The sequence below is a fragment of the Staurois parvus genome, unplaced genomic scaffold (assembly GCF_062004578.1).
Source record: "Staurois parvus isolate SC_StPar_1 unplaced genomic scaffold, SC_StPar_1.0 ptg000153l, whole genome shotgun sequence".
Classification (NCBI taxonomy): Eukaryota; Metazoa; Chordata; class Amphibia; order Anura; family Ranidae; genus Staurois; species Staurois parvus.
The window spans coordinates 24,375,850-24,391,486 of NW_028317949.1; the positions used below are offsets into that span (position 1 = coordinate 24,375,850).

Consider the following 15,637-nt stretch of genomic DNA (forward strand, 5'->3'; position numbering starts at 1 on the left):
TACTGGTCAAGAGTACCAACAGTACTTCCCAACATTGAATGCTATTGGTCTTTGTGAATGACAGTATGGTTTGCATGCCACACTGTTCACAGCACATCCATATACCCAGATTCAAGCAGCAATGACAATTTAAATATACAGACAAATGCTCACGTGGCCAAAACCGTAAAAGCATGATCCTGACAACCAGAAAACAAATTGATATTCTACTGACACTGTACATATTGGACTTTAATACTGGGTCCCATTTTTTGATTTATTGAACACACTATCTGCATAATTAATGCATGCACAGTTTATACTATTACAATTATTTCTGTAAGGCTTGTTATTTAAGTCCAGGGAGAGCTCCAGTGCATCTGAATATGACATGGCTAACAAGCTAAAATATAGAAAACATGAAAAGATAGAATAAAACATTACCAAGGCCATCTACATTTTGTCCCAAATTATTTACAGAATTTATACTTCAGTTTTACACCCCTACTTTGTTGTTACCTCAAATAAGGCTTGAATGTGTCCTTTCACATGATACTCTTCTTTCCACACACAGAAATAGCAACTTGCCTTCAGTACACATAATAATAATTACCCGTATAAAAGAAGCCATCTGAACTGTTAGATAACTTTTTAAAGTGAAATCTCTGAAAGCGGTTTTAAATTTCCATTTTGGATACATCGGAGCAATAAAACAGCATACTTTATCTGCTGCCTCTTTGCCATGACAGGAAAAGCCTAGCTGCTGCTATTCCTTCATCATAAGCAAATCTAAATCATGCCGATAATATTGATGGAGTTAAATATATAAAGCAACTTTTCAGCAGGACTTCTCAGCAGCTTGTTGGAACTTGTTGCCTGCAATAAAGGGTCACGTGGAACTCTGAACAGCTAAGTCAATGAGTGCACTGAAAGCAGAGAGCTAGGCTGGCCAGTTTGCACAGGCAAGTTCTGGAGTTTTCTAAAAGAACGCTGGTGCCAGGCAATTATTCCTGAGTGCAGCTATCTGGGAAAAGAGGGGGAGGTGGATAGGTAAACCAGGTTGACTGCTTCTCATTGGTCTGTACAAACACAGCCTCAGCAAGTGAACATGCAGCCAAACTCTGAACTCTTGTGTACGGGAACATCTAATTATCCAATTCACAAAGCAACATTGAACATTTAATTACTTCAAACAGGGTAAGAATACAGACTGTACTAAATGCTAGAAAGTGACAGCGTGCCAATTATTTGTGGAAAAACAAATGGAAAAGTCACCCTTTTTTCATGCCTCACTCCCTAACCACAAAACAACGATTTTAAAGAGTACTTGTCACCATACACACTGGACAAAACCATTCTGAAGGCTGTGCTAAACCAGTAATATTACTGAGGTATTTATCAATCTAATGCCTTATACTACAGGAAGGTTATCATTTCTGATTCAGGTGATATGCTGCTTTCTGATGCAGGATTCATCTCACCTTAAGCAGGAAATAATAGCACACGTTTAATAAATCCAAGTTAAGATAGAGGCCTAAATAAATGACCAACATCTGGAATGGTATTATTTTTGAATCAATTTAATGACATTACACATATAAGCAGAAAAAGTTTCCTACACAACATAAGGATTGTGTGATGTCCAGCCAATCTGAGTCTTGCGGAGCACAAAAGCGTAGGACGAGTAATGGTGCCACACCATCATTGAACACAAACTGAATGGCAAGATGTAACATTTTGACCCACCCAAAAGATTGTACAATGCAGCATGCATAATTCACTTAGTCCCCAGAAAATATAAGGCTACTGTACATGTGCATTAGGAATGTTCATTCTGAAACGGAAAAAATAGAAGAAAAAAAATCTGAATACTTTTTTTTTTTTTTTTTTGTTGAATATCCAACTTTTACATAGCTCAAATTACTACCTTAAAGTGGTTGTAAAGGTTCAAGGTTTTTTTTACCTTCATGCATTCTATGCATGAAGGTAAACAACCTTTTCTGTACAGCAGCTCCCCCAGCCCCCCCCCCTCAATACTCACCTAAGCCTCCTCTAGTTCCAGCGATATGCACAGGAGTCTCAGCAATCCTGGGATTCCCTCTACTCATTGGCTGACAAAGCAGTGGGAGATGAGAACAGAGGGGGCAAGGCCAAGCCGCAGCTTCATGTGTAAATGCACACATGGACCAACGGGGGGTGCCCCCATAGCAAGTTGCTTGCTGTGGGGGCACCCAACAGGAGGGACGGGCCAGAAGCGCCAACTGGGGACCAGAGAAGAGCATCTGGGCTGCTTTGTGCAAATCCACTGCAGGGAGCTGGTAAGTAAGATGTGTTTGATATTTAAAAAAAAAAAGTCAGCCTTTAATATCACTTTAACATGTATTGTTTGAAGTAAATGAAAACATGCATCTGCAATTATTTGGAAAGTGTTTTACATAATTTTATTGAAATTCTTACACATAGCTGTGTAAGAATAATATAGCCTTACATAATAAACATTTGTTCAGATTACACACAAATCTGAAAGGAATGTGTGGCAGAGCATTACATTGAAATTATAAAGAAAAGGAGGACAGGACCTTAACAAAATAGTCTGCATATGTACTACTTTTTGCATCCAGGGATCATCCAAAGAATAAATCCACAGAGAACCAACACCGGACTGACAGTGTTTTTTAAATGAGGAACACTGCACATCTGTGCACTGTTCAAAATGAACTGTACTGCAACACATCATCTTACTGCTTGATCTCCTAGATTGTAAGCTCCAAAGAGCAGTGCCCTCCTATCCCTCTTGTATTGAACTGTATTGTTGCTGTATTGTCTCCCGTTATATTGAAAAGCACTGAGAAAACTGTTGGCGCGATATAAATCCTGTATAACAGGGTGCTGGCACATTCTTCCACTTTTTAGAACTGTCCAAAGTGCATAAAGTGCAATGGTGAAATGAAAGATATTCATGCTAGTGTGCTATTTTATACCAAAACCCAAGGCATATTAAACATGCTCATTCACCCTGATGCTAACAGAGCCTCGCATAAATTGCAAACAGCTAACGGTGTGATAGAACAGCAGCACTGGAAACTGAAATGTATAACTGGGGTAACTGACCATTACATTCACGCTCTTGTAATGCTAAGGAAACAAATGTGGTCCCTGTTGTGTCTGCTTTGAAAATGCAGGCAACAAAAACAGCTGAAGAGAAGACCTAAGTGATTTTACCACAAATTGCAGACTTAAGCCAGCCATAGATGATGCAATTTTCTTTCCTGAAAACACGGGTTTAAAGGAAAGAAAATTGCTCGATTCCCCCATCAACACAGCCCCTGTGTTATCCTGGGGCGGAGCTGTCCCTGCCAGGAGAACACCGTTATTATTGCTAATCCAACAGGCTAGTGGTACCCAATTTGTACAATTGAATTGGGTACAATAAGTCTGCTTATAGATGGGGAGGGGTCTGAACATGGCACCGTGAGCTCTAAGCACCCGCCAGTAAAATAACAAGTGGAGTGCCCGACCTTCCCGATCCAAGTCGAGGGAAGCCCAGGCTGGAGAGGAGCAGAGGGGGCTGCGGTCCAACGGCGGCTGGATGGTTCTGGCAGTGAATGGTGTGGGCGGAGGATCCTTGCAGTCAGGCCCCTGGATCGGTTTGTGACCAGCAGGGGCCATGATGAGTGCAGGAGATCCGAGTCCAGGCGGGCCGGGAGTGGGTAGCTGTGGCTAGGAGCGCCCAGGTAACAGAGGACTTCCCAGTCCAAGGGGGAAGTCCCAAAGGTCTGGGAGAGCAGGGATGCACCGTGAAGAAAACAGAAACATGGCTATGGAAGGACCCCTCCAATGCTGAGATACCAACCTCAGGAGACCTAGAGACCCCACAGACCATCACTTATGCATAAGAGTCTCCCCACAGGTGTGTTTGGAAGCCCAACATGGAGGCCTTGGCCGAAGAGTGAACAGGGACTGATTGGAACTGAATGGTCAGTGAGGGTAAGCTGCCGTGGGTAACTTTTAGTTATATCGTGTGTTCGCGTGTGTGTGTTCGCGTGTGTGTGTTCGCGTGTGTGTGTTCTCTCGGGTCCTACTAGTTCTTTTGGGTTGGTAGAACTGCTCAACTTACTCTGGCCCCCCACAGTAATAGAACAGGAGTGGCAAAAGCTATTAGAAGTAAATGAAAAAGGGCCTTCTTCCTGGTGAAGATTGTACTGCATTATAACAAACTCCAGTGCGAGGATGAGCATGTGATTATTTGTGTGACAGAGTTGAACCAGGAATGAAGGGCAAATCAGCTAAAAGGTGGGAGCTCAAAAACCCCCCAACCAAATGCGAAGGCTACTACAATCAAAAAATAATTTGCCCTTCCAGGAGAAAAGTCAGGAGAATCAAACTCAGGAAAGACAAGAAGGAGCTGGAAAATTTAACGGAGACCAATCTAGATTGTCATCTGGATCCCGGGAAGGGAACCAGAGTAACGATTCAATAAGTTTGGACAGTGTTATGGAACAAAAGGTCACGGAACAACAAGGAGCCACATCACAAATACCAACAAAAACTGATATGGCGGAAATGTTTGCGGAATTGGAGATGTCTTTAAAAAACGAGATGGGGTACTACGCAATGATTTGGGTCGCATACGAATGCAAGTGGAAGAAGTAGAGGGGAGAATGGAGGCACACCAGAGGGTGGGATGGTGGGGTGTGGGGGGCGGGGGGGGGGGAGGTGGGTGGGAAAGCAGAGGGGGGTGGGGAGGAAAAAGGGGGGGGGGAGTTTTAGGTGGGGAAGAGAGAACGTCCATATCTTAAAATGTCTGTATTTGTTTCCTTTTGATGGGGAATTAGGTAGTGTAGTGAACTAACAGTAGAAATGAGCCTAATTAAATTGATGACATATAATGTGAAAGGGTTAAAATCTCTGACAAAAAGACACAAGATAGTGAGGGAAATCCATCAACATTTCATAGATGTAGTGTTTCTTAAAGAGACATATATAACTCAAGATACAAACATCAAGTTATATCCAAAGCATTATCGAAGGTGGTATTATGCTGACTCTCCTTTAAAAAGGTTAAAGGAGTAGCAATTGGGTTTTCAAAAATGCACGTTTCACCCTGGAGGGTAGATTAGAGGACCCCAAGGGTTGGTATCTGTTCCTGAGGGAAAAATGACAAGGATCTGAATACACATTACTTAATATCTACTGTCCGAATAAAAACACAGTAATATTTCTGGAGGGTGTGAAGAAAACTTCCTGAATTTAAAAAGGGTACCCAGATAGTGCAGGAGATTTAAATTTGTGTCCGAATCCTCAGTTGGATGTATCATCAGATACGCGGATAGAAGGGGGTAGGAAATTAAAATTATTGAAGAGGTTATTCTATCAATGCCAACTGACCAACACTTGGAGAGTAAAACATTCAAGAGAAAGATTATACCTTCTTCTCTCCGGTACATGGTTCGTATTCAAGACTGGACTATATAATGACGAACAGACAACTGGAGTCGTTTGTTCCAACATAGAAGTTATGTCCATCTCTGATCATGCTCCTGTCACAATGAGGGTATGGGTAGAAGGGGATCAGGATAAACCAACTATGTGGAGACTAAATGAGATGCTTATACAGGAACCTGAAAGAGACAAGGCTAATGCAGGAAATTGAGAATTTTTTTGAGCTCAGTGAGACTGAGGAGGTTTCAGTGGCCACAATTTGGGAGGCACACATATATTAGGGGAATATGAATTTCGATAGGAGCAGGAAAAAGAAAGAAAAAAGGGGAAAAAAAATAAAGATGGTGATAGAGGAGCTCCAGAAGTTAGAGCAGTTACATAAAAAGAAGATAGACACAGATGTTTGTCAGAAGATAATTTCCAAAAGAGAAGAACTAAAAACTTGTGGAACAGGAATCTAGAAGAATATTTAATAGGGTTTCAAAAGAAAGATATCAATGGGGGAACAGACCTGGAAGATACTTAATGAAGAGGTTAAAGGAAAAGAAATCTAAAAACTTTATAGAAAAATTTAAGACAGAAAAGGAGAAATGGTTTATTCCACCACTGAAATTGCCAATAGGTTTCAAAAATATTATAGTGGACTGTATAATGTGAGCTCCAGAAATCAAAAAGAAAGAGGATGAAAAGAAGAAAATCAGGCAGAAATATTTGAAGGAGACGGAGTTACCAAGAATAGCAGAAAAAATAGAAGCCCTAGAGGGAACTATTACCTTGGAGAAAATCACCTTGGCCTTAAAGAACACGGATGCAGGAAAGAGCCCTGGCACGGATGGATATACAGTGGGATATTTTAAAAAATGTAGAGATCTACTTGTCCCTAAAATGTGTGGTTATATGAATGCAGTACGGGAGGGGCTGGAAATGAGGGAAGAGTCATTGCAAGCCTACATAACGATCATACTTAAAGAAGGAAAGGATAGCTCACAGTGTTCCAGTTAAAGGTCCATATCCTTATTAAATATTGACACCAAACTGTACACTAAGGTTCTGGTAACTAGATTAAAGGAGCTGCTGCTGCAGTGGATACACCTGGATCAAGTAGGATTCATTCCTGGAAGAGAAGGAAAGGACAATGGCCTGAGATCACTGCTCCTCTTACAAAAGGCAAAGAATCAGCCGACAATATTTGTCGATTGATGCCGAAAAAGCTTTGGACAGGGTTAACTGTGGATTTATGTTTAAAACGCTAGAGGTCTTAGGATTAGGGCCTAAAATGATAAGGTGGATAAAAGGGTTGTATAACAGTCCGTCAGCAGCAGTTAAGATTAATGGATCCCTCTCAGTTTTTCAAAATGTACAATGGTACTAGACAAGGATGTCCACTTTCATTTTTGTGGTTTGTTCTATCCCTGGAACCTGTTCTGGCAAAAGTAAGAAAATGTGTAGATATAGTAGGAATAAAGATAGGGAAAGTGGAGCATAAGGTAGCAGCATATGCAGACGATATGTTATACTATATTGTAAATCCAAGAAGAACGTTGCCCAATTTACTGAGGTTATTAAAACAGCACGGCGAGCTATCAAACCTGAAAATAAATCCTGCAAAGTCAGAAATTTTAAAATATCAATACACCAAAGCTAGAGATACTGAGTTTACAAAAGATTTTCCATTTACCTGGAGATAAAAAGGAAACCGGCTATCTGGGAATAAAACTAACACTTTCAATAAAAGCCCTTTACCAGGCAGATTTTATTCCATTAATAAATTAAATAAAGGAGGAGCTGGGGAGACTTTTAAAAAGGGAAGAGCCTCCTGGATAGGTCATATAAATCTGGTAAAGATGGTGATAGTACCAAAAATCCTGTATAAGTTTCACATGCTTCCAATACACCTACCAAGGTCTTTCTTTGGGATAAGAAGATGATACTCAGGTTTATATGGGCTAAGAAGAAACCGAGAATTAGGTAGGAGGTATTATGTAGGGCAAAAAAGGAGGGGGGATTGGGTTTGCCTAATGTTAGGATTTCCTATTATGAATAGTAGATTAGACATTTAACTCACATAGGAAAGGTTGGGTTAATATGGAAGGGATTTAAAGTAAGGCACAGTTAGAGAAGATTGTTTGGATTCCACATAAATTTCACACATTGAATGTGAATACTAGTCCATTGACAAAGAAAGTTTTAAGTGTTTGAAATAGAATGTTTAAGCAAAAAGGATGGAAATATAATTCCATATTGACTCCCTTGGTGGGAACGGAGTATTTCCCCCCAGAGAAGGATAATTTCTCAGGGAAATGGATTAAAGATAAACATTCACGTTTGAGGATATTTTGAATAAAAGGGGAATTGCAAACTTTAGATTTAAAGAGGAAAAAATATTTATTTTTTACATTAGATGAGTGGCGGTATGGTCAATTAGTTCATTTTGTTTCAATGCTCCCACAACCACTGAGGACGTCGGAGGATCAGTATCCATTTGAAAAATTGCTGAATGTAACTGCAGGTCCAAAACAATCCACCTCTAGGATTTATAAGATGCTTATGAATATGGAAGGGGCTGATCCTCCCCAGTTCTGGGAATTGAATGTGCAACAAAGGAATAAAACATTTAACACACAAAGTGATAAACATGAGCACAGTTGAAATGAACTATAAATGTTTGGCGAGATGGTATATTACACCGAGTATGGCACATAAACAACAAGTAGAGGTATCACCGTTGTCTTGGACAGGTTGTGGTGAAAAGGGAACAATGGCACATACAGTGAAGGAAAAGTATTTGATCCCCTGCTGATTTTGAATGTTTACCCACTCACAAAGAAGTAATCAGTCTAAAAATCGAATGGTAGGTGTATTGTAACACAGAGAAAGAATAGCAACAAAAAATTCAAAAGAAATGCATGTCTAACAAATTATGCACTGATTTGCATGTTCATGAGGGAAATAAGTATTTGATCCCCTATGATTCAGCAGGATTTCTGGCTACCAGGTGTCTTTCACACAGGAAACAAGCTGAGATTAGAAGCAGTCTCTTAAAGGGAGTGCTGCTAATCTCATTTTGTTAGCTGTATAAAAGACACCTGTCCACAGGAGCAATCAAACAATCAGATTCCGGACTCTCCACCATGGCAAAGACCAAAGAGCTGTCCAAGGATGTCAGGGACAAGATTATAGACCTACACAAGGCTGGACTGGCTACCAAACTATTGCCAAGCACCTCAGTGAGAAGGTGACAACAGTTGGTGCAATCATTCGCAAATGGAAGAAACACAAAACAACTGTCAGTCTCCCTAGGTCTGGTGCACCATGCACGGGCTCACCTCGTTGAGTGTTAATGATCATGAGAACAGTGAAGAATCATCCCAGAACTACACATGAGTATCTTGTCAATGATCTCCTGGCAGCTGGGACCACAGTCACCAAGAAAACGATTGGTAACACACTATGCCAACAAGGATTGAAATCCTGCAGTGCCCGCAAGGTCCCACTGCTCAAGAAAGCACATGTCCTGGCCAGTCTGAAGTTTGCCACTGAACATCTGAATGATGCAGAGGAGGACTGGTTGAAAGTGTTGTAGTCAGATGAGACCAAAACCGAGCTCTTTCGCATCAACTCAACTCACCGTGTTTGGCGGAGTAGGAATGCTGCCTATGACCCCAAGTACACCATCCCAACTGTCAAACATGGTGGTGGAAACATTCTGCTTTGGGGGTGTTTTTCTGCTAAGGGGACAGGGCAACTGCACCGCATCAAAGGGATGATGGAAGGGGCAATGTACCATCAAATCTTGGGTGGGAACCTTCTTCCCTCAGCCAGGGCATTGAAAATGGGTCATGGATGGGTGGTCTAGCATGACAATGACCCAAAACACACAGCCACAAAGGTGTGGCTCAAGAAGAAGCACATTAAGGTCCTGAAGTGGCCTAGAAAGTCTCCAGACCTTAATCTGATTGAAAGTCTGTGGAGGGAGCTGAAAGTTCGAGTTGCAAAAGTCAGCCACCAAACCTTAATGACTTGGAGAGGATCTGCCAAGAGGAGTGGGTCAAAATCCCTCCTGAGATGTGTGCAAACCTGTTGGTCAACTACAGGAAACGTCTGACCTCTGTGATTGCCAACAAGGGATTTGCCACCAAATACTAAGTCATGTTTTGTGAAAGGGATCAAATACTTATTTCCCACATGAACATGCAAATCAGTGCATAATTTGTTAGACATGCATTTCTTTAAAGTTTTTGGTTGCTATTCTGTCTCTCAGTGTTACAATACACTTACCATTGACTGGGGTAAATGGGGGGGAGGTGGGGGTGAGGAAGGGTGGGGGTAAGGGGTAAGGTGGTAAAATGGAATTTTAAGTACATCTGAAGTGTTTATGTACTAGGGTGTTCCTTTCTTTGTTTTGTACTGAAAAATTTAAGTTAAAAAAAAAGAAAAAAGCCTGCCTATAGATGGTTAGAATCTCACACCGTCCCTGCTGAATTGGCTGAGATTCGAACCATCTATGGCTGGCTTTATTATTGGAGCTTGTTCCTCTTGACAAGGACAAGCAAGAGCATGATCTGAAATCACATGCTTCACCGGTAGTTAACTCCACAAAAAAACAAAAAAAAAAACAAATAAAACTTAACTGTTAATGTTTACAGGACACCCACTCATTTTAATGCAGGAATATAAAGGGGAAAGAAAGCCGATACTGGCTGAAAGTCTAAAAAATACTGCACAATTATGTCTATAGGCACTTAAGCATTAATGAATGGTCTTTACATGATTATCTGTAAAGTATTTACAAACGTTAACCTTTTAAGATTATAGAGGTTTTTTTTTTTGTTTTTTTTTACAGAATGGAAAAATGGGATTTTTTTGTTACTCAGATACTTGGCCCATAATGGTTTTCATGGTCAGTTGCTGATCCACACTCCATTGTAGAAAGGCCAAAATCCGAGTCCCCGAGGAGCAGTGCGGATGCAAATCCACAGCCTCACACTATAAATTTGTAAGCCTTCCAAGTGCAGTGATACATTTTTCAAGAGGTATTTTTATACTCCAACATAGTGGGGAATCACAGAAGCCAGCAATCACCAGCCCTCAAAACCTGGCTTTCAATAGCCACGTTGTCAAAGCCAGAGGCAGTAAAGCAGGGTGGAAGATTGGTCCTTGTGACAGAAGATTTTCGCATAGAGGTAACCACCAGGGGATGTCTGTAACCAGCCACACCATGCCTGCGTACCAGGAGCTACCAGAATGACAAGATGGCCTCCATCCTATGCAGCAGACAATGGAGAAGCTTAAAAAACGGGGAAAGGTATAAATGAGTTGATAATTGATCCACAGTGACACCAGAGTGTCCGTCGCATTTGCCAGGGGATACCCCCCCTCCTGACACTAAACTCAACAATTTCCTGTTGAGACAGGAGGCCAGCAGATCCATGTCTGGCACACTCCACAGCAGGTAGATTTGGTGAAACATCTGGGTGCAGGGAATACTCTCCTTGATCCAGCAATTGGTGACTGAGGTAGTCCGCCTGCCAGATTTCTATGCACGAAATGTAGCTGTCAAGAGAGTCTGCACATGAAGTTCTGCTCACCGAAGAATGTGTGAGGCCTCCAGTGTCACTGCTGAACGCCTGTCCTGCACCAGTGATTGACACAGGCCACCGCCATGGCGTTGTCCACCTGAATCCTGATTGGCTTTCTCTGCAGAAGCTCTGTCCAATGATGGTGAAACAGTGGGTAGCCAAGACTCCTCTAGCATCCAACGACCCTGGGCCGTCCTCAGACTCTGAATCCCCTCTCCCCCTTCCTGGTTTACTACACCAAGGTAATGATTGTGGTTACCAGAGCTCTCTCATATACAGCAACAGAAGAATTGTTCTCACTATCAAGAGGAATTGGGGGCCATGTCTTCTGAGCACACAGGGATTGCTAGACCCGCTACAATTGAGCCGGAGTCTAGGTCAGAATTCTCTGAGGAGGAGGTCGAGGGAGATTTGTTACTAGTTATACACCAGACCGCAACCCAGGAGTCAAATTACTCTAGGACCGCTGGGAAGTCCAAGGGAATGGAAGACCAAGAGGACCCTGCCACCTCCAAGAGTGGGTCTAAGGAAGGATGCATGTGCCTGGGACTTCATAGGTAAAGCCCATCCCAGACTAGGCAAAGCTAAGAATAAAACACCCACGGAGAGGAGCCAATAACCCATCCATAACAGCTGCCATAGACAGGAGGTACCCCAGCAGAGCTCACCAACAATAGAAGCCAGCACATCAGAGAAGCTGAGAGGAAATATGGTCTTGTGGAGGAGCATTCCAAAACTGGTCCAGAGTGCAGGATACACCACACACACAGGGCCTCTGCACTAGAAAGCTGCGAAAGGCCACTGCCACATGGTTACAGAAAAATGGCCACTGCTCAATACCCACCAAAATGGCTGCCCATGCATCCTTCTAGGCCAGGTGGGGAGACAACCTAACAGAGCTGACCACCCCAGGGAGTACCCACTCCCCACACCACGCCCGAGGGTGGGGGAAGCATCAACTTACTGATCCAGCAGGAGTTGCAGGTAACGCTCCCAAGACAGATCCACCTTCCACCAAAGTGGGGTGGCTGTCGGTCAGGTTGACTTGGACGCTAGGTGTCCCCACGAGACGTTTAACTCAGGCAACTCGGGATGGGGCTGTCGCAGCTGACCAAGAGAGTACCTTAATGTCTGTATGCACTCACTGGCCAGGTTGAGGTGACATCTGGATCTAGATTATCTAGCCTGTCACCCAGTCTGACTGTTGGTTGGAGATCAAAGGAGGAAAAATTCCAAAGAAAAAAAAAAAGGGGGAAAACATGGCAATGCATCTCTGCCATACTCCTCTAAATCAACTGTGCAAAGCATTTATTTTATTAGTATTAATGTAGCATGTTCTGTAAACATTCAGCTTTCTCTTACTTGTCTGACTTCATAAGCAGGTTGGCTGGAAGTTCCAGAAGCTGGTTATGCTGAACATCCAGTATCTCAAGCTGAGTGCGCTCAATACATTCTGGAAGTCGGGGAAGCCGATTAAATCCTACGAGTAGCTTCCGCAGACCGTTGGCACAGAAGAGCCTGTGTGACATAAGACAGGCATGCTATAAACACAGTTTGTTACCAGAGACTATTACCAGAGAGGCCTATCCTTCCCCCACCTAGCAACTGTACATGTATTTTCTCCATCAGCCCATCCTCCAGTTATTACTTTTTGTATCAATTGACCCTCCTTTCTAGATTGTGAGCTCTAACGAGCAGGGCCCTCTAATCCCTCCTGCATTAAGTTGTATTGTAGTTGTACTGTCTGCCCTTATGTTAAGTGCTGCGTAAACTGTTGGAGCTATATAAATCCTGTATAATAATTATCAAAAGAAAAAATCATTACTGAATACTTTTGACGGATAAACTCAAATGAACTTGACCTGATGTGTGAGAACTACCCAAAAGGCTCATGTCTACCTTCAAATGATCATTCCATGAACATGTCTGCTTTTATGATTGCGGGCATGTTCATGTGTCAGAATAGAAAGGATAGAAACGCTTAGCAGCTTCTACTCCTGGTAAACAGCTATAGTTCAAAAACGAAAAAAAAAAAAAAAAATTAAATCTGATTGTACACCTGTCCTCCAGATTGAATGACCATTATACATTTACTAGTCCTTTAAATGCGTTTTTATTTTATAAGTTTACTTTTTATTAGCAGTGACTGATTGCTATAATATAGTCCACACAAAAATCATTATGACTAGCTATGGGTTGCAACTAGTACAAAAAAAACAAAAAAACAAAAGGCAGGTTTAAAAACTGAAATGCACAAGAACAAACACATTTAGCATGTCCTACAGTTTATTACAGATCTGTTTATTATATTCTTACTTAACCACTTGCCCTCCAAAGGATTTACCCCCTTCCTGACCAGGCCAAAATTTGCGTTATGGCGCTGCATTATTTTAACTGACAATTGCGCAGTCATGCAGCGCTGCACCCAAATGAAATTTACGTACTTTTCCCCTCCACAAATAGAGCTTTCTTTTGGCGGTGTTTGATTGCCGGTGAGATTTTTATTTTTTGCGCTATAAAAACAAAAAAAGACCGACAATTTTGAGAAAAAAAAATTGACTTTTGTGATTAAACAGGTCCAGAAAAATGTTTAAAAAAATCTAATTTCGTTATAAACTTAAGGCAAAATGTATTCTGTTATGTCTTTGCTAAAAAAAAAAAACCCCAATACATGTAAATGAATTGGATTACGTGAAAGTTATAGCGTTTACAAATAGCGGTATATATACACACTGGGATTTTTTTTTTTTGCTAGTAATGGCAGCGATCAGTGACTTATAGCACGACTAACAGTGGGGGGAACTGACCTGGTGTCACCGACACCAATACAGTGATCAGTGCTAATAAAAATCAATGACACTGTAGTAATGACACTGGGCAGGAAGGGGATAAACATCTGGGGCGACCAAAGAGTTAACTGGGTGCTGTGTGTGGTTTACTAGGAGGCTGTGTCTGTGCTTTCCACTGTAAGCACACTGCTTTGTATGGCTCTGCTATGCAGAAAAGCTCTTGAACGTGAGTTTACCAGCTGCAGTGCACATGAACCCTAAATCAATTGATTATATTCTTAAATCTGATGGGAAGAAGTACTTGCTCTATGAGAAATCCTTACATAAGGTTTTCTGTGAGCTGTAGCAGTGCTGCAAACCTGCTGACAAAATCCTGAAAACACTGACCGCTACAAACCTTTTCCCCGCAGACAGGACATGCAACTGGGGGAATTAAAAGGACTCACTGTTTAAAACTGTATTGTGTTTCTTGGTTACTTTGTCTAAACACACTGGTATTGGCTTAATTTCAAGTGTATAAGGTACATACAAACAGGAAACACAGATAACTAACCACATTTAATATTGTGAGGTTTGAATTTCTCTTTCAAAAACAATATATATATATATATATATATATATATATATATATATATATATATATATATATATATATATATATATATAGATAGATAGAGAGAGAGAGAGAGAGAGAGAGAGGGGGGGGGGGAGAGGCTCCAAATCCAAGGTAGATCAACGATGAAAACAGCAGGATACAAGTGTCTGATAACATATAGAAACACTGTCGTCTAGGATGTCTAGAACACTCACTTTGCAGGAAGTGCAGTCAGAAGATTGTGACTGACATCCAGCACCTCCAGGTTTTTGCTCTCACTAACCCACTCAGGCAGGCAATCTATGCAATTTCTGCAGAACACAAGAGGATTATAAGAGAACAGTATTTACAACATTAAAACAGAAGGTAACAGAGCTACAAATAACGAGGAAAAGGATTAGCAATCAAAAACAATGTCACACAATGTGAAACTGCTGCATTTGAGGCATGTAGTGTTAGGCAGTCTATTCATTTTTAATGGACTGGCAATATACCTCACTGCACAGAAAACCGTACCCACATAGTTTTTTCTAGCACATTGTACCCATGTAAACCACTTATACATGAGGTGCAATGAGATGCAATTCAAATTTAATAGGACCACAGCACACTTTGTTCAATGGACTGGCATCATGGGAAAGGCCACATACCAAGTACATTATATTGCCAAACGTATTGGGATACCACTCCAAATCATTGGATTCAGGTGTTCTAATCACCTCCATGGGCACAGGTGTATAAAATGAAGCACCTAGGCATGCAAACTTCTTCAACAAACATTTGAGAAAAAATAGGTCACTCTCAGGAGCTCCGTGAATTCAAGCGTGGTACTGTGATAGGTTGCCACCTGTGCAATAAGTCCATCCGTGAAATTTCCTTGCTACTAAACATTCCACGGTCAACGGTTAGTGGTATCATAAAGGCGAAACAACTGGGAACAAAAGAAACTCTGCCAGTGGTATGCCACGTAAAATGACAGCGGGGTCAGCGCATGCTAAAGTGCACAGAAGTCAATGACTGTCTGCAGAGTCAATAGCTAAAGACCTCCAAATTTCGTGATTAGCACAACAGTGTGTAGAGAGCATCATGGAATGGCTTTCCATGGCCAAGCAGCTGCATCCAAGCCCTACATCACCAAGAGCAATGCAAAGTGTCAGGTGCAGTGATGTAAAGCACGCCACCACTGGACTCTAGAGCAGTGGAGGAGTGACTAATCACGCTTTTCTGTCTGGCAATCCGGTGGATGTGTCTGG

At 41.7% G+C, this 15,637-nt stretch overlaps 1 protein-coding gene across 2 annotated transcripts in view; it reads right to left on the bottom strand.

Moving 5' to 3' along the window:
• Positions 1–15,637, bottom strand: part of PHLPP1 (PH domain and leucine rich repeat protein phosphatase 1) — a 251,539-nt gene that overhangs the window by 56,448 nt on the left and 179,454 nt on the right. For both annotated transcript variants that reach the window (XM_089674867.1, XM_089674866.1), the window contains exons 9-10: positions 14,600–14,695; positions 12,363–12,518 (exon numbers count right to left, since the gene is read on the bottom strand). In XM_089674867.1, the coding sequence (XP_089530993.1) occupies positions 12,363–12,518; positions 14,600–14,695 (252 nt within the window). The remainder of the gene's footprint in view (positions 1–12,362; positions 12,519–14,599; positions 14,696–15,637) is intronic.